A 25,046-nucleotide genomic window follows, 5' to 3' on the forward strand; every position below is an offset into this window, starting at 1 on the left:
CTTTTTCTCTTTCTTTCCTTTCCTTTCCTTTCCCTCTTTCTTTCTTTCTCTTTCTTTCTTTCTTTGTCTCTCTCTCTCTTTCTTTCTTTCTTTTCTCTTTCTCTTTCTCTCTTTCTTTCTTGACAGAGTTTCACTCTTGTCACCCAGGCTGGAGTGCAATGGTGCGATCTCAACTCACTGCAACCTCCGCCTCCCAGGTTCAAGCGATTCTCCTTCTTCTGCCTCCTGAGTAGCTGGGACTACAGGTGCCCGCCACCACACCCAGCTAATTTTTGTATTTTTAATAGAGACAGGGTTTTGCCATGTTGGTCAGGCTGGTCTCGAACTCCTGACCTTAGGTGATCCACCTGCCTCGGCTTCCCAAAGTGCTGAGATTACAGGCTTGAGCCACTGTGCCGAGCCGCATAATTATTTTAATTGGTTCATAATAATGAGCCAGAGTTGTACTCTGTCGCCCAGGCTGGAGTCCAGTGGTGTGATCACAGCTCACTGCAGCCTCGACCTCCCAGGCTCAGGCGATCCTCTCATCTCAGCCTCCCTAGTAGCTGGGGCCACAGGCACGTGCCACAGTGCCCGGCTAATTTTTATATTTTATTGTAGAGATGGGGATCTCACTATGTTACCCAGACTGGTTTCAAACTCCTGGGCCTGTGATCCACCTTGCTTGGATCTCCCAAAGTGCTGGGATTACAGGCGTGAGCCAGTGTACCCGCAATCTTGCATCATTTTGATTAGGATTTAGTCCTCAGAAACCAGTCATGGCAGCATGGCAGAAGAGACAGTTGAACATGTCTTGCTTTATCCACTAGGCATACTTTTTTTTTTTTTTTTTTGAGACGGAGTCTCGCTCTGTCGCCAGAGCTGGAGTGCAGTGGCGCGATCTTGGCTAACTGCAACCTCCGTCTTCCGGGTTCAAGCGATTCTCCTGCCTCAGCCTCCGGAGTAGCTGGGACTACAGGCGCGCGCCACCACGCCCAGCTAATTTTTGTATCGTAGAGACGGGGTTTCACCATGTTGGCCAGGCTGGTTTCAATCTCTTGACCTCATGACCTGCCCGCCTCGGCCTCCCAAAGTGCTGGGATTACAGGCGTGAGCCACCTCGCCCTGCTCACTATGCATACATTTGAGTTGGGATTCTTTCGCTGCAAAACCTGATCTTCACCTAGATTCGGGTTAATTTATTAACTATTACTAATGATTGTGAACAGTGCATTCTATTAAACTTATTTTTCAGGTATGCAGTTGTGTAAATTGGTTAGACTTACTACAGTGTTTAGATCTGGAACGAAAACGTAAGGCATTTTCCATGTAACTGCTTGGAACACGACAGTTACCTGCTACTATAAAAACGGTAGTTTTCTATTTATGGAAGAGTTTATCTTAAACTTATCTAGAATTAAAAGTTAATTTAAAGAAAGTACTAATTATGACAAAAGCGGGGAGTCGTTAGCACTTGAAACCAGAGTTTGGTACTATGAGAAGGTTTTTAATTTTAAAAAGAAGGAAAAAAAGAAACACGGACGTCAGAAAACTGGTTCAGTAGGGGTGGGTGCTAGAAGGCTACGGAATCGCCGAAGGCCCAGGAGAAACCCGGAACGTGTTAACCGCTCCAACTGGAGCCGGAGGAAAAAACGGCCCCGCCTCCCGCGAGGGCGACGCAGTTCGCAGGCGCGTCGGCGCGCCTGTTCTGGGGCGCTTGGCTTCACCGCGCAGGCGCGGTCGCCGCTGTTGTTGTGGTCCCCATGGAGCTGCCGTAGCGGACCCAGCACAGCCAGGAGCGTCCGGGATGAGCTCAGCCGCGGCCGACCACTGGGCGTGGTTGCTGGTGCTCAGCTTCGTGTTTGGATGCAATGTTCTTAGGATCCTCCTCCCGTCCTTCTCATCCTTCGTAAGTGGCTGCCTGGCCTCCCAAGGGCCGGTGGGGATGCCGCCCCAGTCCCCCGGCGGGTCTGGCGTAGGTACAGGGGTCTCAACTGGGCGACTGAAGGCCGTAGTAGCGTCTTGGTTGGTCCGTAAGCTTTTTTGAGATAGTTGTTAGCGTCTAAAAGGTGCGACGCTTTACCCCAAAATCAGACTTTCTGGGTTCTAGGGGGTTGGGAGAAACACCCGGCAACCCTGGGCCACGCTTTCACGTGGCAGGACTCTTCTGGCTGTGGGTGGCGGCGGCGAACCTCACACTGGGAGTTCCTAGTGCCCCGCTGTCAGCCTCGTTTCCGTTAATCCTGGTCCCTAGAGGCATTCGAGCAGCCGTCGGCCAGGGTTTCCCAGAGGCCTGGCGGGCGAAGTCAGCTGTTCCAGGTCCCGGAGAGATGGATCCTCGCGTCCAGGAGCCCACATTCTTGGGGTGGGTAGGGTGGGAGACAGGTGTAGAGAGAATCTCAGTACAGCGTGATGCCTTCAGTATCCAAGGGAGCAACCAGGTTGGGGAACACTCTCTTTCTGCCAGGTAGTGAGTACATTACCTCTGTCTCACGGCTGCTGGGAGAGGCGAGTATTATCATCCCATCCTCCTTTACCTCCCGGAGGAGTCTGGCTCAAGAGAATTTAGTAGTGGCACTAAGTCATCCACCTAGTGACTGGAGGTGGAGATTTGATTGCCTTTTGGAGCAGGGATAGGGATTTGGTGGCAAATTGGACGGGGCGTGGTGGGGTGTGGCCATGGAAGGCGGGGGTACTTTGGGAACTGTCCCCGAGAATGAGCGCCCTCTGTATGCCCACAGCAGAAATGAGCTGTTGGACAAAGGCGGAGTCCTCAAAGATTGGGCGCTTTCGTTTCAGCGTTGTCTTGGAAAACAGTTCTTGCTTTTCTCTCCTAAGATAAATTGGTAGTAGTGGAGGATATTTTATTCCACCAGTATTCATTGAGTGCCTGTTTTGTGCAAAACTCTATTCTTACTCTCTCAATTGTCCTACTGTCTGCATTGTCCTGAGATATAGGGAATTCTCTTTTAACCCCTGAGTCTCCTTCAGAATCTTTCCTGATGCTATCCAGTCTTTAAGATGATGTCTCAGGCATTGCATAAAAGACTCCTGATGAGCTGGCCCATGCTCATCTTCTTGTTTTTAATTGTAAAATATACATAATATGAAGTTTATCATCTTTATCATTTTTAGGTGTACAGTTCAGTGGCATTTAAGTACATTCACATTTTTGTGCAACCATTATCCCAGAACTTTATTATTATTATTTTAAGACAGGGTCTGGCTCTGTGCAGTGGTGTAATCTCGACTCATTGCAACCTCTGCCTCCCAGGTTCAAGTGATCCTCCCACCTCAGCCTCCCAAGTAGCTGGGACCACAGGCATGCACCACCACGCCCGGGTATTTTTTTGTATTTTTAGTAGAGACAGAGCTTTGCCATGTTGGCCAGGCTGGTCTCAAACTCCTGACCTCAAGCCATCCACCCACCCTGGCCTCCCAAAGTGCTGGGATTACAGGTGTGAACCACTGCACGTGGCCCCGCTCCCAGAACATTTTTCTTTTTTTTTTTTTTTGAGACAGAGTCTCACTCTGTTGCCTATGTAGGAGTGCAGTGGCCTGATCTTGGCTCACTGCAGCCTCCACCTTCCAGGTTCAAGCGATTCTCCTGCCTCAGCCTCCCAGGTAGCTGTGATTACCAGTACCTGCCACCATGCCCGGCTAATTTTTGTATTTTTAATAGAGACGGGGTCTCACTATGTTGCCCAGGCTGGTCTCAAACTCCTGACCTCAAGTGATCTGTGCTCCTTGGCCTCCCAAAGTGCTAGGATTACAGGCGTGTGCCACCACGCCCGGCCCCATCCCAGACCTTTTTTTATCTCCTCTAACCGAAACTCTCGCACTCATTAAACAACTTTCCATTCCTACCTCTCCCTGGCAATCACCATTGTACTTTCTGCCTCTGTGAATTTGACTACTCTTGGGACCTCATGTAAGTGGAATCAGACAGTATTTTTCCTTTTGTGACTGGCTCTTTTCACTCAGCATAATATCCTTAAGGTTCATCCATGGTGTAGCATGAGTCAGGATTTCCTCCCCTTTTAAGGCTGAATAGTATCCCATTGTATGTATAGGCCACATTTTGTTTATTAATTCATCTGTCTATGGACACTTGGGTTGTTTCTACCTTTTGACTATTGTAGATAATGCTAAAATGTTTACAAATATCTCTTTGAGTCTCTGCTTTCAGTTTTTCTGGACATATACCCAGCAGTGGAATTCCTGAATCTATGGTAATTCTATGTTGAATTTTTTTGAAAAACCACCATACTGTTTTCCATAGCAGCCACACCATTCGACATTCTCACCAGCAGTGCAGAAGGGTTCCAGTTGCTCCATATCCTTCAACATGTATTTTGTTTTCTTATTTATTTATTATTTTTATTTTTTTTTATTTTTTGAGATGGAGTCTTGCTCTGTTGCCCAGGCTGGAGTGCAGTAGCGCAATCTCGGCTCACTGCAAGCTCCGCCTCCCGGGTTCACACCATTCTCCTGCCTCAGCCTCCCGAGTAGCTGGGACTACAGGTGCCCACCACCACCACAACTGGCTAATTTTTTTGTATTTTTAGTAGAGACGAGGTTTCACCGAATTAGCCAGGATGGTCTCGATCTCCTGACCTTGTGATCTGCCCGCCTTGGCCTCCCAAAGTGCTGGGATTACAGGCTTGTGCCACCGCGCCCGGCCTATTTTTTTTTATTTATTATTTATTTTATTTTATTTATTTATTTTTTGAGACAGAGTCTTGCTCTTGTTGCCCAGGCTGGAGTGCAATGGCGCAATCTCGGCTCACTGCAACCTCTGCCCCCCGGGTTCAAGAGATTCTCCTGCCTCAGCTTCCCGAGTAGCTGGGATTACAGGCGCCCGCCACTATGCCCGGCTAATTTTTGTATTTTTAGTAGAGACGAGGTTTCACCGTGTTGGCCAGGCTGGTCTCGAACTCCTGATCTCCGGTGATCTGCCCGCCTTGGCCTCCCAAAGTGCTGGGATTACAGGTGTGAGCCACTGCGCCCAGCTAATTTTTATTTTTTTGAGAGGGAGTCTCTCTCTGTCACCCAGGCTGGAGTGCAGTGGCTCAATCTTGGCTCACTGCAACCTCTGCCTCCCGGGTTCAAGCAATTCTTCTGTCTCAGCCTTCCAAGTAGCTGGGATTACAGGTGCATGCCACCATGCCGGGCTAATTTTTGTATTTTTAGTAGAGACGGGGTTTTGCCATGTTGGCGAGGCTGGTCTCGAACTCCTGACCTCAGGTGATCCACCTGCCTGGGCCTCCCAAAGTACTGGGATTACAGGCGTGAGCCACCACACCCGGCCTTTTTTTTTTTTTTTTTTTTGTAATACTAATCATCCTAATGGACGTAAGGTGGTGTCTCATTTTAGTTTTGATTTGCATTTCCCTAATAGTGATGTTGAGTATCTTTTCAGATGCTTATGGTCATCTGTTTATCTTTGGAGACATGTCTAGTCAAATCTTTTGCCCCCTTTTAAAATCCAGTTGTTTTTTGTTGTTGAGTTCCTTTTGTTATTATTATTATTATTATTATTATTATTTTTGAGACAGAGTTTTGCTCTTTTGCCGAGGCTGGAGTGCAGTGGTGCTATCTCGGCTCACTGCAACCTCTGCCTCCTGGGTTCAAGCGATTCTCCTGCCTTAGCCTCCCGAGTAGCTGGGATTACATGCATGTGCCACCACACCTAGCTAATTTTTGTATTTTTTTTAGTAGAAAGAGGGTTTCACCATGTTGGCCTGGCTGGTCTCGAACTCCTGACCTCAGGTGATCCACCTGCCTCAGCCTCCCAAAGTGCGGAGATTACAGCTGTGAGCCACCACACCTGGCCGACAATTTTTTTTTTTTTTTAACTTTTAAGTTCAGGGATACATGTGCGGGTTTGTTATATAGGTAAACTTGTGTCATGGGTGTTTGTTGTACAGATTATTTCGTCACCCAGTTATTAAGTCTGGTACTCATTAGTTATTTTTCCTGATTGTCTCCCTCCCACCCCCTACCCTCCACCCTCCGAAATAAAAAAATTTGTTTTTAGAGGCCGGGTCTTGCTCTGTGACTCAGGACCTGTGGCCACATCCTGTGCTGCCTCATACAACCTTATGGCCTCTCTAACCTCAACCCAGTTAGCTTTCCTAAACCCATTTCCCTATGATTGTTAACACTTGTTGTTAGCCAGGTTCAGAGGGATAACATAATTATTATCCCAGCAGAGTACACCCACCCTGTAATCGGTAAGAGAGATGTTTGGCCTGGTCACTGGGTTTGTGGTGAGGGTCTGTGAAAAGCTGTAAGGAACGCGCTGGTCTTCAGTGGGGTCACATGCTGCTCCTTCACCATCGTCAGAGGCTACTTCATCACAGCCTCTCTGATTCGAGGATTCCAGTGGGAAAGACTCATGACAAGCAGCAGAAAGTCGAATTGGGAAAACAGTGCCCTCAGGGATGGGGCCGCGCTCAGGTACTTAGATTATAACCTCCGTTGGGATGTTTCTGAAGCTTTCGTCCTAGCAGAAGTTAGGGAGGCAGCACCCCGATCTCAGCACTCAGTCTAGGCCGCACTGGTCCCCGCACTGGTCTCCCCCCTCCCCCCGCGTGAGGCCTTAGGGGGTCTGAAGTATCAGAAGTCCTTGGGCCAGTTAATCCTAGCAAGGTCCTGGGAGGCGATCTCAGCTGTCCGCTGCGGTGGGGGTGGGATGCCTGGTAAGGACACCAAGTCCCTGGTGTTGGCGTGGTTGGAATTTTCCTGGGATCGCTCCCTTCTCTTCAAGCTGGTCACGGGGACGCATGGTTGAGAGAGCCTAGTTCATTCAGTAGGTGGTCCAGGACTTTCTTCAGCTATAGGAGGGAAACAGACTCCTTTGGTGAGCACCGGCTCTGCAGCTCTGCGGGTGCAGGGGAGGTGTACTGCGTAGGTGCCCCAGGACTGGCGGGGGCTGAGGGTCCATGCGAACGGCACTACTACGCAGGCGTCGCAGGACTGGCGCGGGCTCAAGGTCCGTGCAAACTGCATGCACTGCGCAGGCGCTCCAGGACTCGCGCGGGGTCAAAGTCCATGCAAGCCGCACGCACTGCACAGGTGCCCCAGGACTGGCACGGGCTCAGAGTCCACGCATACCGCACACACTGCGCAGGCGCTCCAGGACTGGCGCGGGCTCAGAGTCTATGCAAACCGCATACACTGTGCAGGCGCCCTAGGACTGGCGCTGGCTCAGGGTCCCTGCGAGCCGCACGCACTGCGCAGGCGCCCCAGAGCTGGTGTGGGCTGAGTGGCCACACGAGCCACATGCACTGCGCAGGCGCCAGGAGGCCCTTCCTCGCAATCCGAGCTTTGCAGATAAAAGGACTCTGCGTGTGTTGCCTTCTGGGCTTACGGGCCGAGTGCCCTTTCAGATTCAACTTTTTCTAAATTATCCTTCACTTTCTGCTGTAAAGAGTGGCCACCTCCTTTTCCCTCTAGGGGACTGAAGCGAGAGGAAGATATTGCAGGGTTTGCGTCTGTGGTCATCTTCTTAGAGAGCACCCCCTCCGCCCCCACACCCTTTTCCTCAGAGCTGTTGCTTAGTGAGTCCCTGCCATGGACCAGGCTTGGGAATGGTCCCCAAGTATTAGTTTAGGGGGACGACTCTCTGCTTCACAGGACCTGCCCCAGAATCCTGTGACTCAGAAGCGCGCTGGTGAAGTGCGCATGTGCGGGCAGGGCCTCCAGTGGGGCTCTCGTGGGGGCAGCAGCCAAGGACTGGGGCTGGCGGCCTGGAGAGCTGCCCGCTTCTCCTCCCTGGCCGGCAGGGGTCCTGGCCGAGAGTGGCATCTGGGGCTGTTCAGGGTCTGGAGCTTCCTGAGTTGGAAGACCCTGTCCCCTGTGTTCAGGGACTCAGGGTGACCTGAGTTGGTGGTTCCTGGGTTTGCCTGCTCTACTGCTGGCAGGGACGAGCACGGGTTGTGCACGTTGTCATGCCATCAATTAATTCAGAGATTCACTTTTGTTCTAAAAATTAGTATTTGCATTATTACATTTAGATTCATATTAAATCTTACACTGCGTGATTCTAGAACATTTTAACACTTATATGTGGGTCTTGGATTAACACTGATACATATTTGCAAATTTATACTTTAAAACTTTTTTTTTTTAGAGACAGAGTCTCACTCTGTTGCCAAGGCTGTAGTGTGGTGGTGCCATCATAACTCACAGCAGCCTCAACCTTTCGGGCTCAAGTGATCCCTCCCTCCCCGCCTCAGCCTCCTGAGTAGCTGGGGCCACACGGACCACAGGCGTGCACCACCACACCTGACTAATTTTTAATTTTTTGGTAGAGATTGGGTCTTGCTATGTTGCCCCGCCTGGTCTCGAACTCCTGGGCTCAGACGATCCTCCCGCATCAGTCTCCGAAACTGCTGGGATTACTGCACTGCACCTGGCTCAGACAATTTTTATTGTGCTTATATATGTAATAGATGTAATTATTTTTTCAAGCACCAGTTGTTTTTGTTAACCTTACAAAGCTGCCTTCAGTTTTCCTGAAGTTCACCCTTCTGCCTTCACTCACCTCCCATTCCTGAGTTGTTTTGTGTATTCCCTATAATGCTAAATAATGTCTTGGAATCTCTTTTTCTTTTTAAAATATGGTTTTAAAAGCAGATTTATTGAAGTGTAATTTGTATAAGGCGAAATTATCAAAAAGTCCTTAGCAGTGTCTGTAGATTTTCCTTGCTTTTGAAAGATAATTTTGTGATTCATCTAAGAGAATTTGGCCCATTCCTATTTCCTTCTCCAGAGTGGATCAGGCTGGAGTATAGCTCCTTTGGTTATAGTGTTGGGTAGTGGCCAGGGCAGAGGCACCACAAAGAGAGCTGGGTTTGAACCCCCTACTCCCTGCGCAAAGGCTGCCAGAAGCTGCGCTGCAGTGAACACGCTGCGCATAAGCCCCTGGACCCCCCCCCCCCCCCGCCTACTCCCCACATTCCCCCCACTTTTGCCTCATCACGCAGGCGCTGGTAGGTGGCATCACTGGGCGGGTCAGAAACCAGGCGCATGCGCAGACACCCTCCGGCGACTGCAGGGACGCGGCTTCCAAGCTCTAAATGGAGAGTTGTCCCTACTGTGCGGCAGGCGGAGGAGACCTGTAAGCTGGAAGGGGGAGGGGGGGATCTCATTTATTGTGTGCCAGGCACACTTTAGATACACTATAACATTTCATCTTTATTAATCTATTTTTAAAATTTCGAAACACAAATGTGCAGAAAAGTTACGCATACAGTCAATACCGATAACTGATTTTGTTTCCTGAACCATTTGGAAGTTGTCAACCCGAACCCCCTCATTCCGAGATACTTTGGTATTCAAAAGAATCTTGGGGGCCGGGCACAGTGGCTCACGCCTTCAATCCCAGCACTTTGGGAGGCCGAGGCTGGCGGATCGCTTGAGCTCAGGAGTTCACTGGCAACATAGTGAAACCGTGTGTCTACTAAAACTAAAAAAAAATTAGTCGAGTGTGGTGGTGCAGGCCTGTAGTCCCAGATATTCAGGAGGCTCAGGTGGGAGTATCGCTTGAGCCCAGGAAGTCGAGGTTGCAGTGAGCCGAGATCTAATGCAGGCGTCAAGTACGTTACCACGATCTGATCCTCAGACCCCATGCAGGTTCCCCACGTTTCGCAGTAACGTCCTTAACAGGGAAAGGACCCAGTTCGGAATCATGCGTTGCATTTCCTGGCCTCTAGCCTCCTGTCTGGAGGAGTTTCCCGGTCTTCCCTGACTTTCATGGCTGTCATTTGTGGGTGTCAGAGGCCAGTGATTTCGCAGAAGGGACGCCTACTGGCATGTCTGATACTTGGTAGGGATTTCTGAGAGGCAGTGCTGTGTTCTCATTGTGTCTCATCCGCTGGTGTGGGACTGGGATTTGGGGATGTTCGCTGATCCCTTGGGGTAGGTGGCAGAGGCGCCTCTGAGGGATCTGGTCTTGGGGCGCCCGCGCAGTCCTTGGACTAGGCCTTCCCGGCAGATCTGCGGGCGCCACCTGGCGGTCACTGCCGACTCCTCCGTTGCGCTCCAGTTACCCCTCCCCTCCCGGTGCCGTGGCCCGGGGCCGTTCCCTGGAGAGTGGACGGCTGGGGCTGCTGCAGGGAACAGGGGCCTGCGGGGGCTGCGCAGGCGGGCCTCCAGGTCATGCGGGGCCCCTCTGTTCACAGGGACCAGCCAGGCCAGCCTGGGGAGCGTGCCTCTTTGTTTATGTCTGTATTTCTCTGCCTATCTGTGGAAACCACAGATCTCCAATTGAAGCCAACACCACAAGATTCATTCTGCTTCTCTCCGAGACGCCTGCCTGCCTGCCTGCCTGCCTTCCTTCCTCCCTCCCTTCCTCCCTTCTTCCCTTCCTTCCTTCACCAGGTTATGAAACTGGCTAATTTTTCATATTTTTTGTAGAGACAGGGTTTCACCATGTTGCCAAGGCTGGTCTCGAACTCCTGGGCTCAAGCGATTCACCTGCCTTGGCCTCCCAAAGCGCTGGGATTATTGGCATGAGCCACCCAACCTGGCCTTTTTTCTTTTGTCCCCCCCCTTTTTTTTAGACAAGGTCTCACCCTGTCGCCCAGGCTGGAGTCCCATGGCGTGATCTCAGCTCACTGTAGCCTTGAACTCCTGTATACAAGAGGTCCTCCCACCCCGGCCTCCAGAGTGTTAGGGTTGCAGGCCGAGCCACCATGCCAGGCTGAGGCATCTTTCTAAGTGTCTTTGTTGAAAGTGAGAAGACTGGCTTCCATTACTCTCAATATGTTTATTTCTGTGATCACCCTTTTGTAATTAATCTCTGGTGTCCACCGCCCACTGTTACCCAGGTGAATGCATGCCTCTCCCCACCTGGGCTCCGACACTGGCAGGGTTCCTTCTTGTCTTGTATGTCTGTTTCCCTCACCCTACAGACCCTGACTCCCGTGTCAGGCTGCCCTTTCTTGGGGACCCCTGTATCACCATGCCTGGCCCTGATGCCTCTTGCCAGGGTGCCATTCTGTGGGAAGGCCCTCTGCACTGAGCTTGGGCACTGACACTCTGCCCCGGGCCCCTGCCTCACCACTGTTACCCTGCACCTTGCTCTGCCCCTCCCTGAATTCTACTGGGAGGGGAGAAGATACATGTTCCCTGTCACTGGAATAACAGCTCTGGTGATGGAATTGGTTTTCATTTCACAATTGCAATTTTATTTATAGTGAAACAGACAAACATTTGTATTGGAGCAAATTCATGGGCATATCTGTAAAAGGAGAAATATAGTTTGAATAGCAATTTGAGTATGAGTTTTTTTTTTGTTTTTTTTTTTTTGTGGTCGTTATAGGGAGCCAAAAAAGGCAGCAGAGGCTGGCTGTGGGAGGAAGGTGTACCGGTTCTGTCTGGCCAAACCCATGCTGGAGTCGCCTCAAAAGCAGTGGCAGGGGAGTTCCCTCAAGGGGCTGCTCCAGACTGCCTGGAGATGGGGCCGGCTGGGATTCCAAAGAAAGAAGCACTAAACGCCAGGGTGATAAGTCCACAGCATTCATGACGGGAACTTACAAGAGCTGCGGCAGTCCCGGGACAGCCAGTGAGAGAAAGGGACATTTACCTAGGGCTGTCTGCCACCCGGGGGTTGGGGTATGGCGTGTATATGGGAGTTTAAGGACTTTGTCATGGCGGGGCTAGTTTGTAGGTGTTTCTCAGCAGGATGAATCTCCCAGTGTTCTCCAGCAACAGCCTTTACTCTTTATCAGTCCTGGGAACGTTCACGGCCCCAGTTTGCATTCAGTCCTGCAGGGAAACACACAACTGGCTGGGTCACAGAGTGGTCAGGGCATAGACAGAAAGTAGCGGGGGACTGGGGAACCCTCCTGTGACCCGTGTTGGAAGGTGCTGATCCCCGTTGTCCGCCCTGCCAGATGTCCAGGGTGCTGCAGAAGGACGCGGAGCAGGAATCACAGATGAGAGCGGAGATCCAGGACATGAAGCAGGAGCTCTCCACGGTCAACATGATGGACGAGTTTGCCAGATATGCCAGGCTGGAAAGAAAGATCAACAAGATGACGGATAAGCTCAAAACCCACGGTACTGTGTCCCTTGCAGCCTGAAGGCTTCATGAGAGCTGATGAATAGAGAAGTCTGTATGTAAAGATTAGTAGAATATATACTTTGCTTCTTGGATGTTCTGAATATTGATGGAAACTTAAGTTATCTGGAGGAAACTCAGTAATAAGTATTACTTTCCTCTTATTTGCTGGTGAACCTTTGCTTTCTAAGCACAGAAATATCTAAGATCCTCTCAGATTTTCCTCAGAGCCAACTCTTTAAAATTTTAAGCCAACTCTTAAAAATTGTAGGTTTTCATTTTTAAATTCATCACTTTTCTGAGAGAAGCCCAGAAAAAAAGTCTCACAGTGGATTCCCAGAGGCTTTTGTTCCACTCTCTAGAAAAGTGCCCAGCAGTGTCCTCTTCTGAGTGTCACCTCCCGGGTCCAGTGTCCTGTGATGAAGAGCGCTTTCTCAGGGCAGCCCGTGTGCTGAGGGACCCCGGTCACAGTGTGTGCACAGTCAGAGAGCTGTCTCTGTGGCTAGGAAAACAGACAAAGGGGCCTGTCCAGGCCCAGGACAAGCTGGACTCCCACCAGGGGTTCGTGTACTGTGCACACTGGGAAATAAGGAGGAAAATTTAGTCCTGTTGGTAAGTGGTAACTGTATTATACAAAGAATCTTTGATTTCATGAGTCGTTTTAAGAGTTTTCAAAATTAAAGCTATTCAAATCTCAATCTGAGTCGGATACTATTTTAAATAATGGCATAATGAGATGGTGGGTGACTTAAAAATTCTATTTTATATTTTCTAAATATGTTGAGCGATTGTTCCATTTATAATCAGAAAGTGTATTATAAGGGAAAATAACATTTCTGTGTATTTGAATATTTTGTTAATTTTTCAGGACTGACATAATTATTTATCCTGTTTTTCCTTTCAGTGAAAGCTCGGACAGCTCAATTAGCCAAGATAAAATGGGTGATAAGTGTCGCTTTCTACGTATTGCAGGTAAGTGTGCTAGAGCGTCAGCCGGGTCATTGGAGTTGGTGACCCCGGCCTCCGGAGACGTGCCTGCAGATCCAGGGCTGGGAGTTCGGGCTGTTCCACCTTCAGCTGTCGTGTCGTGTGTCCCTGCCCACACGGAGCTCTAAACACTCTCGGTCTCTAAGTCAGACTAAAAGGAAGCCTTTCTCTTGAGGAGAGTTGTTAAAGTTTGGGACTTTTTGGCAGATGGACTGTGAAGTAAGTTCTTGGAGAGCTTTCACCATGCCTGCATCCCAGTGTGGTTTGAAGGGCCTGGTGGGATGAAGCGAGAAGCTTATAGATGACATCGGTTTTTTCTGAGATCTTCAATACTTTTGGCCCTTACTTGTTACCTGGTGTACTTCATGCACACTCTCCACCCTCCAGGTAGAGAACCAGCTTTTCCGACTGGAATTGGCTTCTAGCCTCCCTGCCTGGGGCTTAACCCTCATAGCCTCTCCTGGAGCTGTTGTTGGGCTCTGTTCTGCCCCGAGAGTGCAGTTGTGCTGCCCAGACACCTTTAGCAGCTGCCGTAAATATCCGAGTTGCAGTACCATGTGATCTGGTAACCAAGGCAAAGGATTCAAGCCCACCCCCAAAATAATTTAGTTTGGCGGGGTATATTGAAGGAAATTAATTCTGAGGCACTGTCATTTGCTAAGAGATAAGCTTCCGCAGACAAAGGAGTTAGGCCAGCAACCCTCTTTCATGTCTCTTCTGAGCGGCCTGTTCAAGCCAGGAAGGGGACAGATGACAATCGAAGGAATGCTGTGGGGGGATGGAGGGAAATAAAGCATCCCCCACCATTGAAACTTACACAGGGCTCACCTCTGCATCCCTTGCTAACACTGGTGTACATGGGAGAATTCACTATTTTTTCCAAGGATGGCTTTCGTCACTAATAAGGTGTGTTGAGCATACAGTCTGGCTACTCAAAGGAGATACTCAGTGAGAAAAGTACACCCATGTTATGGGAGACTTTGGTTAGTTTATCAGCTAATTTAAATTATGTGTAGATTGTATTCATCCTAAAACAGTGAAATGCCCATTCACATAGGAAGGCTCGCCTACTTGTTGGCAGTGTTCAGACATGCTGCTGAGCTCGTCTTTAATTTGACTTTCTCATTCAAGGTTTCACCAAGGGACATTAGTGGCTGTGTGTGCTCATCTGTTGTCTGTGGGGACTGGGTTCCTAGGCTTGAGGTGCTCAGTCTGGAGAGTTTTCCTGGTTTTATTTTCGCATTTCCCTGTCCTCCCTTCTGTGTGGTCGGTTGTGTGATTGGCAGGCTGCTTTGCTCACCAGAGGTGTCTTTCCAGGCTGCCCTGATGATCTCACTCATTTGGAAGTATTATTCTGTCCCTGTGGCTGTCGTGCCGAGTAAATGGATAACCCCTCTAGACCGCCTGGTAGCCTTTCCTACTAGAGTAGCAGGTAAGAATTTTCTGGAAGATGCAGTGGAAGAGTGTGAATAGGCTTATGTAGAGGTGTGTGGTAGAAGATTAAGTTAGCCTGACATCCTCCTCACCGTCCATTTAGTGAGCGGGGTTGTGTCTCAGCCTCACATGAGGCTTCCCATGAAGAAACTGAGGTCTAAAAAAGTTACTTCACTTGTCCAGTGTCACCAAAATGTTAAGGAGCAAAGCTAGAATTCAGTCCTTAGGTCTGTTTCCGGGATCCATGCCCAATACGTCAAGTCTGATACCCCATTGAAACACTAGCCGTAGTTCCAAAATTCTGTATCTTTTCAATCCCTATTATGGTTGGCTTCTCTGTAGCACTTGCTGCTCTTGGCTATTCTTTTATTTTTTATTTTTTGAGACTGAGTCTCACTCTGTCACCCAGGCTGGAGTCAGTGGTGCGATCTTGGCTCACTGCAACAACCTCTGCCTCCCAGGTTCAAGCAATTCTTATGCCTCAGCCTCCCAACTAGCTGAAATTACAGGCGTGCACTACCACGCCCAGCTAATTTTTGTACTTTTAGTAGAGACAGCGTTTTCACCATGTTGGCCAGGCTGGTCTCAAACTCCTGACCTTAAGTGATCCTCACGCCTTGGCCTCCCAAAGTACTAAGATTACAGGCATGAACCACTATGCCCAGCCACGTTCTTTTATTTTTGAAGATAAATTTTTTTTAGATATTAAAAGTAGTACATGTCACTATAGAATGATTAGAAATATAGCTATCAATTAAAAATCCCAGCTGGGTGCAGTGGCTTACGCCTGTAATCCTAGCACTTTGGGAGGCCAAGGTGGGTGGATTGCCTGAGCTCAGGAGTTTGAGACCAGCCTGGCCAACATGGTGAAACCCTATCTCTACTAAAATACAAAAAATTAGCTGGGCATGGTGGTGCGTGCCTGTAATTCCAGCTACTTGGGAGGCTGAGGTGTGAGAATCACTTGAATCCTAGAGGGGGAGGTTGCAGTGAGCTGAGATCACGCCACTGTACCCCAGCCTGGGTGACAGAGTGAGAATCTGTCTCAAATAAAATAAAATAAATAAAAAATAAGATTCCTATTAGCTTTTAATGCTGTGATATGTTTTTCTTTGCCTTTTTTTCCCCATTTATTTTGATATAGTTAAGGTCACCTGGCACATCACATGTTGTGCCTCCTTTTTACTTTATAGGGTAAGCCTATTCCCACATGTTTTAGTTTGTTAGGGTTAAGTGAAATACTATAAACTGGGTAGCTCATAAAGAACAGAAATGTATTTCTCACTGTTCCGGAGGCTGGGGAGTCCAAAATCAAGGTGCTGGCAGATTTGGTGTCTGATGATGGCCCATTTTCCAGTTCATGGATGGTGTCGTCTCACTGTGTCCTTGCATGGTGGAAGGACAAGCTCCTTTAGGCCTCTTCTATAAGGGCACTAATCCCATTCACACGGACTCTGCCCTTGTGACTTAGTCACCTCCCATAAGGCCCCAATTCTTAATGCCATCACTGTGGGGGGTAGCATATTAACATATGAATTTTAGGGGGATACAAACATTCAGACCATAGCACCATATCAGTACATTTCTTTTCTTTTTTTTCTTTTCTTTGTGAGGCAGGGTCTTGCTCTGTTGCCCAGGCTGGCAGTGGCACCCTCATAGCTCACTACAGCCTGGAACTCCTTGGCTCAAGTGGTCCTCCCACCTTAGTCTCCTGAATAGTTAGGATCACAGTTGCACACCACCATGCCCAGCTAATTAAAAAAAAAAAGTTTTTTATAGAGATGGGGTCTTGCTTTGTTGCTTAGGTTGGTCCCAAACTCCTGGCATCAAGCAATCCTCCCTCCTCAGCCGCTCAAAGTGCTGGGATTATAGGCGTGTCACCTTGCCTGGCAAATTTCTTTATTAAGGAATTTTCAGTAGCTGTTCTTCATTTAGATATCTCATTTGCAGATTTTCCTGATGAAGGATATTTATTCCGGTCCTGATTTTTTGCTATTAAAGATAATGCTGCAGCACACATACTTGCTGGTCTTTGGTTGTGATTTGTGATTTAGAGGTGAATACTGTATCAAAAGGAATGACTATTTCTTTTTTTTTAAGACCGAGTCTCACTCTGTCGCCCAGGCTGGAGTGCAGTGGCGTGATCTCTGCTCACTGCAACTTCCACCTCCCAGGTTCAAGTGGTTCTCCTGCCTCAGCCTCCCCAGTAGCTGGGATTACAGGTGCCCACCACCACGCCCGACTAGTTTTTGTAGTCTTAGTAGAGACAGGGTTTCACCATGTTGGCCAGGCTGGTCTTGAACTCTTGACCTCAGGTGATCCACCTGCCTTATCCTCCCAAAGTGCTGGGATTACAGGCGTGAGCCACTGTGCCTGGCCAGGAATGGCTGTTTCAAAGACTCCCAATTTAGCTACCACCCCTGTCCCCTTCCCCACCCTTTTCTTCCCCTCTCCTTTGTTTGACACAGCTGGGCCTAGGCCAGGAGCTCTGCACTGCGGCCAGAGAAGCATCCAGCCACCCTTCCATGCATCCAGCAGGGCCATGGGCCACTCTTGCAGCCTGTCTTCCTGGACAGGGGGATATGTATGCCTCTCCATTATTGGTGGGGCAAGAAAGGCATAGGTAGACATTGCTTTGTTTATAATGCTTTCTGAGAAAGGAAAAATAAATAATCTTACAGGTTTGGTTTTGGAATCTATTAATATCATAAATAGTAACGCACATCTCTCTGGCAGGAAAGGGAAATTCAGCCCAGGGTCCACTGTTCACTGCAATTCCTGCTTAGTAAAGAATACAGCCCTATGATTCTATAGAAAGTGACAAATTCAGGCTGGGCATGGTGGCTCACACCTGTAATCCCAGCACTTTTGGAGGCCGAGGCAGGCGAATCATCTGAGGTCAGGAGTTTGAGACTAGCCTGACCTACATGGTGAAACCGTGTCTGTACTAAAAATACAAAATTAGCCAGGTGTCGGCCGGGTGCGGTGGCTCATGCCTGTAATCCCAGCACTTTGGGAGGTCGAGGCGGGCAGATCATGAGTTCAGGAGATCGAGACCACGGTGAAACCCCATCTCTACTAAAAATACAAAAAATTAGCCGGGTGCGGTGGCGGGCGCCTGTAGTCCCAGCTACTCGGGAGGCTGAGGCAGGACAATGGCGTGAACCCGGGAGGTAGAGCTTGCAGTGAGCCAAGATCGCGCCACTGTACTCCCACCTGGGTGACAGAGCGAGACTCTGTCTCAAAAAAAAAAAAAAAAAAAAAAAATTAGCCAGGTGTGGTGGTGCACACCTGTCATCCCAGCTACTCGGGAGGCTGAGGCAGGAGAATCGCTTGAGCCCGGGAGGCAGAGGTGCAGTGAGCCGAGACCGCACCGTTGCACTCCAGCCTGGGGGACAGAGCGAGACTCCGTCTCAAAAAAAAAAAAAAAAAAAAAAGAAAGTGACAAATTTGAACCTATGAAACATAAACTTCACTTCAGCCCAGCACTGCTCAAAAAGAATGGAAATACTCTCTTTGCTGTGAGTTAAAGACAGCAGAGACAGATGGGGGCAGCACTGCTGGTACGCGCTCTCATGGTGAATGTCTTTGTTTTCAGGTGGTGTTGGAATTACCTGTTGGATTTTAGTCTGTAACAAAGTTGTCGCTATTGTGCTTCATCCGTTCAGCTGAACAGGAGGATGGATACAGCCGCGAGGCTAAAAAACGGATTTCCTCTTACTAGCTTAAAATCTGATTTACACTGTTTTGTTTTTTAAGAAACAAAAGTGCACAGTTTAGATTTTTTTTTGTTGAATATGTTTGTTCTTGGACTTTATGAGAGCGTCTTAGAAGAATCATGATTTTCTACACCTGTCATTGAGCCAAGAAAGTCCAGTTTATGACACGTATGTGAACACCGTCCTCGATCTGTACGAAATGTGAAATGTTTAGGGACATCTCCGTGCTGTCACTTGTGATTTGCCCTCTTATGTATTTTGGTCATATTGCCAACTGGAAAGTCAAAATTTTCTAACAACTTTAAGTAAGTTCTTTGAAGACTTAGTGCTGTTTTTAATCCAGTTTAGAAAGTAACTTAATTTTAATACCACTACTAAAAATTAGAAAATTTCTTCTTTAATCACATTCAATATGGTTAAAAGAACAACACTAATTGACATTGCGTGGGCTTTTTCTCCCTTTGTTTAAAATGTCATTTGTTGAGCAAGAGTTGTATAGTATTATCTACTTACTTGAGGCTGTTAATTTTTCATTACAGTGTTTTGTAAATGTATCCACGAGACCATGATGCATTGTTTTGTGCTCAACTTGTGTTTTGTATTTAAAGCATTTTGAATGAAGTGTATTTTATAAGCATTTAATATTTATGCTCTTTAGAATGGAACACAGAAAACAAACCTTATAAGGCCTGATTAAATTAATCTGAACCAATAACCTGTGTGACCTACAAAGTATAATTCTATTAAATGTTCCTTAAAACACTTTTTTCTAATTAAAATCTTTGCAAGTGCTTGTGTAACTTCCTGCCTTACAGCTACTTGTTTGCTGTGAGCCACCCGCAACTGACAAGTGGCTGTTAACTGAGTCACCATATCCCAGTAAAGCTGAATTCTCTCACTAGTTTCTGCAAGTTCATATTTGTACTCTTTTGTTTCCTAATGATCTAATAAGTAGTTTGTCATTATTTTAGCTGATTGGACTGTGAGAAGACAAAGTGCTGTGGTCCTTTATTTATTGTCATGCTGAAGGCCACCACAGCAGCTTTTGGGTTCCACTTACTCAAACACACATGCACCGCAGGCTTACCCAGCACCAAGCTTACTTAGCTTTAAGAAAGGACAGAGCAGGGAACGCAGCCACAGCCTGGTGGAGGAACTGGACACCAGCTTCCAGCGTCCGTCACCACACGGGATACATTTTGCCCACAAAGGATGAGAAGCCAACCTGGGGAGGAGGTGAGAGCAGCACACGGAAGCTGCAGGAACTCGTCCTTCAGACGAAATGTAGCACCAAGGGGGCACGTGCCTAACTCCCGTTTTAGTAAGCTGCAGGCAGAAATGATGGTGGACAGTCAACAGTGCACCGGCCATGTAGAGCGTGCCCAGGGAACTGCTGGGATCACTCATCCGCATACAGTGTCCATGATGATACCCGTATCTCTTAAAGATATTCTCATTCAGTTGTTACAAGAATTTTGACAAATCTCACTGAGGCTAGAGGTAAAAATTTCTGGTTCACAGCTATTAACTTTCCCCATGCGTGAATAGTTTGTGATGATTAAATAGGGGAAATGTAAATGTCCTTTATGTTTCACATTATTGTGTCTTTTTAGAAATTATACAGTTTTTTTTTTTTTTTTGAGATGGGAGTCTTGCTCTGTCACCCAGGCTGGAGTGCAGTGGTGTGATCTCGGCTCACTGCACCCTTTGCCTCCTGGGTTCACGTGATTCTCTTACCTCAGCCTCCCAAGTAGCTGGGATTACAGGCGCCCACCATCATGCCCAGCTAATTTTTGTATTTTTAGTAGAGACAGGATTTGGCCAGGTTGGTCTTGAACTCCTGACCTCAGCTGATCCACCCGCCTCGGCATCCCAAAGTGCTGGGATTACAGGCGCCCGCCATGACGCCCAGCTAATTTTTGTATTTTTAGTAGAGACAGGATTTCACCATGTTGGCCAGGTTGGTCTCGAACTCCTGACCTCAGCCGATCCACCCGCCTCGGCCTCCCAAAGTGCTGGGATTACAGGCGCGAGCCACCGCGCCCGGCCTGCCATTTGTTTTAACAGATGATGAACACGGTGATGAATTCAGAAGATAGAGAAAGAGCTACAGTAAATGTGCATCTTACGACTCTTGTCCCCCAATTTCCCAAAGTTTTCCTCTGTTACCAGTTTTTTATGATTCTGCCAGTGATATTCCATGCATTTATGAATATTCATGCATGTGCTTTTAAGACATGTTTTAAAGGTATAAAAATAATACCTAAAAAGACAAAAGTAGTACCTATTTACTGCTTTTTTTAAAAAATGGAACTTGGGAAGTACAGAAAAGCAGCAAGGAAGAAAAACCTATGACTCCGTAGAACTAGGGTGACTGGCGTTAGCATCTGTGCTTTTGCTTTTTTGCATATATGTATGTATAATGTTGAAAGGTAATGATAGGTTTTTTTTTTTTTTTAATTTATTTTATTTTTTGAGATGGAGTTTTGCTCTGTCGCCCAGGCTGGAGTGCAGTGGCGCGATCTCGGCTCACTGCAACCTCTGCCTCCTGGGTTCAAGTGATTCTTCTGCCTCAGCCTCCCGAGTAGCTGGGACTATAGGCTTGCACCATGACGCCTATTTTTTGTATGTTTAGTAGAGATGGGGTTTCACTATGTTGGCCAGGCTGGTCTTGAACTCTTGACCTCAGGTGATCCACCTGCCTCAGGCCCCCAAAGTTGGGATTACAGACCTGAGCCACCACGCCCAGTGGGTTTTTGTTTTTATTTTAAAAATACTGGATATATTTTATAGCTTTACGTGGAAGCAGGTATCTCTTTGATTTAAAATACATCTAAAGCTCTCTTCATACCGATTTTGTCATAAATTTATGGTAAATCAAGCAGGGAAATTTTTAAATATACAAATCCATAATCTTTTTTTATTTATTTTTTATTTTTTTTAAATAGAGACAGGGTCTCACTATGTTGCCCAGGCTGGTCTCAAACTCTTGGGCTCAAGTGCTGGGATTACAGGTGTGAGCCACCATGCCCAGCCCATAATCAATTTTTATTCATTTTATGTGCTGTTGCCACCATAAGGGGCTGGAATGCTAGGCAAACTGGTTTACTGTCCCCTGAGCTGGGGGGCTCTCTGGCCTTCCATAGTTTTTCTTACACAGTGCATCATGGGAGAGGTGTGTGTGTGTGTGTGTGTGCACGCGCACGTGCTGACAGCCCCCCGGAACCGGAGCTTTAGGCTTAAAGCTTTCTCCCTTATGGTGGTGGTTTCCTTTCTTTCCCATCCTCATCTGAGCATTTAAAATACTATCTGTTTGACTGATTTGTCGTGTCTGCTGTTGTGGTTTTGTTTCTCATGTTGTAGATCCTTGTTTTGTGTGTGATAAAAGGTTATTTCAGTGATGACGCAAGTGCCTTTAGGGCCAGAGACTATTCCTTGAGCTTTTCTGTACTCCTCCTGCATGCCTTCAGTCAGTACCCAGGAGTATTTAACTCACAATCACATAATGGTTTTCCACTAGAGCCGTGTATGGAGTCTGTTTTCTTTGCAGTTGAAATGTTAGCAATTAACAACTGTCAGGAGAATTTTCTAAGTGCTGCTCTCTTATAAGGCCTGCGGTATGGAGCACTTTGATGACATCTCAGATTCAAAGCCATGTGTGACTGGTTTGAACACCATTGGAATCCCAGGCCAGGCAGCTCATCCTGTCTCTGGACCCAGGGTTCTTGTGTGGGTCGGCTTTCCTGCATGCATCTTTGGGTTCTAATGCGTATCAATCTATTGACACGCAGAGTGCTGACTCTTACTAGTGAATTCAATCATAAATAGCATGAATATTGTGTAGTTTTAGCCAATATTGTGGGAAAGGATATTGGACTCTAAAGGGTAGGGTAATCATTCCTTTATGTTGGCCAAATTCTTTTCCTGTATTTTTTTTTTTTTTTAGAGACAGGGTCTCATTCTGTCACCCAGGCTGGAGTGCAGTGACATGATCATAGCTCACTACAACCTCGTGCTCCTGGTCTCAAGTGATCCTCCAGCCTCGGCCTCCTGAGTAGCTGGGATTACAGGCATGCGCCACCATGCCTGGCTGTTTCTCATTTTTTATTTTTGTAGAGAGGAGGGTCTGACTGTGTTCCCAGGTTGGTCTCGAACTCCTGGACTCAAGTAATCCTCCTGCCTCAGCCTGCTAAGTAGGTGGGACAACAGGTGTGTACCACAACTTTGGACTAATTTTTAAATTTTTGTAGAGACGGGGTCTTGCTATGTTGCCCAGGCTGGTTTCAAACTCCTGGCCTTAAGTGATCTTCTGCCTCAGCTTCCCAGAGTGCTGTGATTACAGGTGTGAGCCACTGTGTCCAGCCATTTTTCCTGAATCTTTTTAAAAAAGTTTTTATTAAATATTGAGAGGTGTAAAATATTTAAAATATGTAAATTTTAAAGAATAAAAATACAATGCAAATCTTTGTATCTTTCACCCAAGTTTTAGAAGAACCTTTGCGATCCCCACTGAGCAAAGGTAACACCACTGCTCTGAATTTTATCATTTCCTGTTCGTCAGAGTTGTATCACATATTTGAATCTGTAAAAATACATTGTTCGGTTTCGCATGCTTTTCAGCACGCAGACATGTCTGTTTTTTTGCGCTTCACTTTACTGTGCTCTGTAGAGACTATATTTTTCACAAATTGAAGGTTTGTGGCAACCCTGCATCGAGCAAGTCTGTCAGCGCCGTTTATCCACAGCATGTGCTCACTTTGTGTCTCTGTGTCACGTTTTGGTAGTTCTCATAACATCTCATATTTTTTCGTTATTATATGTTATGGTGGTCTGTGATCAGTGATCTTTGATGTTACTACTGTAATTGTTTTGGGGCATCAAGAACTACACCCGTATGAGGCAGCAGATTTAATGTATAAATGTGTGTGTGCTGACTGCACCACTGACTTGGCCATTCCCGTCTCTTCCCCCTTCCCCAGGGCTCCCTATTCCTTAAGACACAAAAATGTTGAAATTAGGGCAACATTGGCCCCTAATTTCAATAATAATGATGACCTCTAAATGTTCAAGTGCAAGAAAGAGTTGCGTGTCTTTCGTGCTAGCTTTTATTTTATTTAATTAATTAATTAGTTTATTTGAGATGGAGTCTTGCTCTGTCACCCAGGCTGGAGTGCAGTGGCATGATCTCGGCTCACAGCAACCCCTGCCTCCTGGGTTCAAGCGATTCTCCTGCCTCAGCCTCCCGAGTAGCTGGGATTACAGGCGTGCACGACCACACCTGGCTAATACTTGTATTTTAGTAAGAGACGGGGTTTCACCATGTTGGCCAGGCTGATCTCGAACTCCTGGCCTCAAGTGATCTGCCTGCCTCGGCCTCCCAAAGTGTTGGGATTACAGTCTTGAGCCACCTGTAAAGAGTCTGAGTTCTTTACTTACAATTTTTTAGTTCACTGAGCTGGAGACCCCAGGGAGGTCCCAGCATTGTATGGAAAAGGGACCCCCTAACTTGGGCTGCCTGGGTTTTGTCCTCAGGAGGAGTCTGTGTTGCTCAGACATATTCGGCAAATGCCCTTTAGGCAGAAGCTTACTTTAGTGCTTTGCTTACTTATCTCCTTGGGCGCCTAATTTCTTTTCGTGTTTACCAGCTGAGCAGCTGAGTTAGAAACGTTTTCTATAGTTGGTACAGCATTTTTAGCTTTTGTTACAGCAAGAGTGTTGGAGTGCCTTCTCTCTCAGAGCTCAGGAAATGGATTTGTTTTTAAAAATCTTTTTTCCATGATCGTAAAGTTATGTTCATCATAGCAAACATGCGAAAGAAAGCCAGAGTAGAAAACACTAAAAGTAAATTAAAAATTGGCCCCAATCTCATAATACCTCAGAGATAAAAAGTTAGCATGTTAATCTGTTACCCTCTAACTTTTTTATTCATACAGTTAAGATGACTAGACAACAGGCTTAGATTGTATTTTTATTAAATTAGTTCTCTACACTTCTAAATATAGCTCTGATTTAATATCACGATGTGTGCTTTCATTGTGGGTGGGCATAAGAAAAGATCCCTTGGAAAATCCTCTGTCTGCTATGAAGCTGGAGTAGACACTGTCATGTTACTCAGCATACCATTTCCAGGAGTCCTTTTAATACATTTCTCCGGAATTGAGGCCACTATGTCATCTCACTTAATTTGCGTATTTCCCCTTATGAGCCTGTGAGAGCTCTCCCTCCCTGCCTCCCTTACTCCTTCCGTCCTCTTCTTTTCTGTTATTCCACCTTGCTTTTCATAAACGATCAAAGCATATGCCAATTGTAGTATTTATCTCATCTTTGGTTTTATTATTTTTTGATTAATTAATTTGACACGGAGTCTCTCTCTGTTGCCCAGGCTGGAGTGCAGTGGTGCGATCTCGGCTCACTGCAAGCTCCGCCTCCCGGGTTCACGCCATTCTCCTGCCTCAGCCTCTCCAGTAGCTGGGACTAAAGGCGCCGCCACCACGCCTGGCTAATTTTTTGTTATTTTTAGTAGAGACAGGGTTCACCGTGTTAGCCAGGATAGTCTTGATCTCCTGACTTCATGATCCGCCCGCCTTGGCCTCCCAAAGTGCTGGGATTACAGGCGTGAGCCACCGCTCCTGGTCTACTATTTTTATTTTTATTTTTATTTTTGAGATGGAGTCTCACTCTGTCGCCCAGGCTAGAGTGCAGTGGCGGGATCTTGGCTCACTGCAACCTCTGCCTCCCAGGTTCAAGCAATTCTCCTGCCTCAGCCTCCTGTGTAGCTGGGACTACAGATGCCGGCCACCACGCATGGCTAATTTTTGTATTTTTAGTAGAGACGGGGGTTTCACCAAATTGGT

General features: G+C 47.3%; 1 protein-coding gene and 1 long non-coding RNA gene across 11 annotated transcripts; both read left to right on the top strand.

Moving 5' to 3' along the window:
- The first annotated feature begins 1,694 nt into the window (after positions 1 to 1,694).
- Positions 1,695 to 19,093, top strand: GET1 (guided entry of tail-anchored proteins factor 1). Of its 10 annotated transcripts, none has more exons than XM_063803338.1 (6): positions 9,011 to 9,106; positions 11,312 to 11,554; positions 11,886 to 12,051; positions 12,957 to 13,024; positions 14,357 to 14,471; positions 18,072 to 19,093. In XM_063803338.1, exons 3-6 carry the CDS (start codon positions 11,886 to 11,888, stop codon positions 18,143 to 18,145), a joined length of 423 nt encoding a protein of 140 aa, XP_063659408.1. In that variant the 5' UTR covers positions 9,011 to 9,106; positions 11,312 to 11,554; the 3' UTR covers positions 18,146 to 19,093. The 10 variants fall into 10 exon arrangements, with proteins under 10 accessions (NP_001238848.1, XP_024208078.1, XP_009440030.1 ...); XM_054675027.2 differs by having other exon boundaries at positions 9,023 to 9,106; positions 11,312 to 11,491; NM_001251919.3 differs by lacking the exons at positions 9,011 to 9,106; positions 11,312 to 11,554 and adding an exon at positions 1,695 to 1,888.
- On the top strand, positions 4,120 to 6,406 carry LOC107970149 (uncharacterized). Its single transcript, XR_001712507.4, has 3 exons — positions 4,120 to 4,211; positions 6,195 to 6,215; positions 6,328 to 6,406. It is a non-coding gene; the product is annotated as an uncharacterized LOC107970149 (long non-coding RNA).
- Positions 19,094 to 25,046: the final 5,953 nt, after the last annotated feature.

The sequence above is a fragment of the Pan troglodytes genome, chromosome 22, assembly GCF_028858775.2.
Source record: "Pan troglodytes isolate AG18354 chromosome 22, NHGRI_mPanTro3-v2.0_pri, whole genome shotgun sequence".
NCBI lineage: Eukaryota > Metazoa > Chordata > Mammalia > Primates > Hominidae > Pan > Pan troglodytes.

Excerpts from the sequence above, each read along its gene's own strand:
- GET1 (XM_024352310.3), top strand. The coding sequence starts at position 1,787 with ATGAGCTCAGCCGCGGCCGACCACTGGGCGTGGTTGCTGGTGCTCAGC. Across the intron at positions 1,955-11,885 it reads AGTCCCCCGGCGGGTCTGGC|ATGTCCAGGGTGCTGCAGAA; the intron begins GTAGGTACAGGG and ends CCGCCCTGCCAG. Across the intron at positions 12,052-12,956 it reads GGATAAGCTCAAAACCCACG|TGAAAGCTCGGACAGCTCAA; the intron begins GTACTGTGTCCC and ends TTTTCCTTTCAG.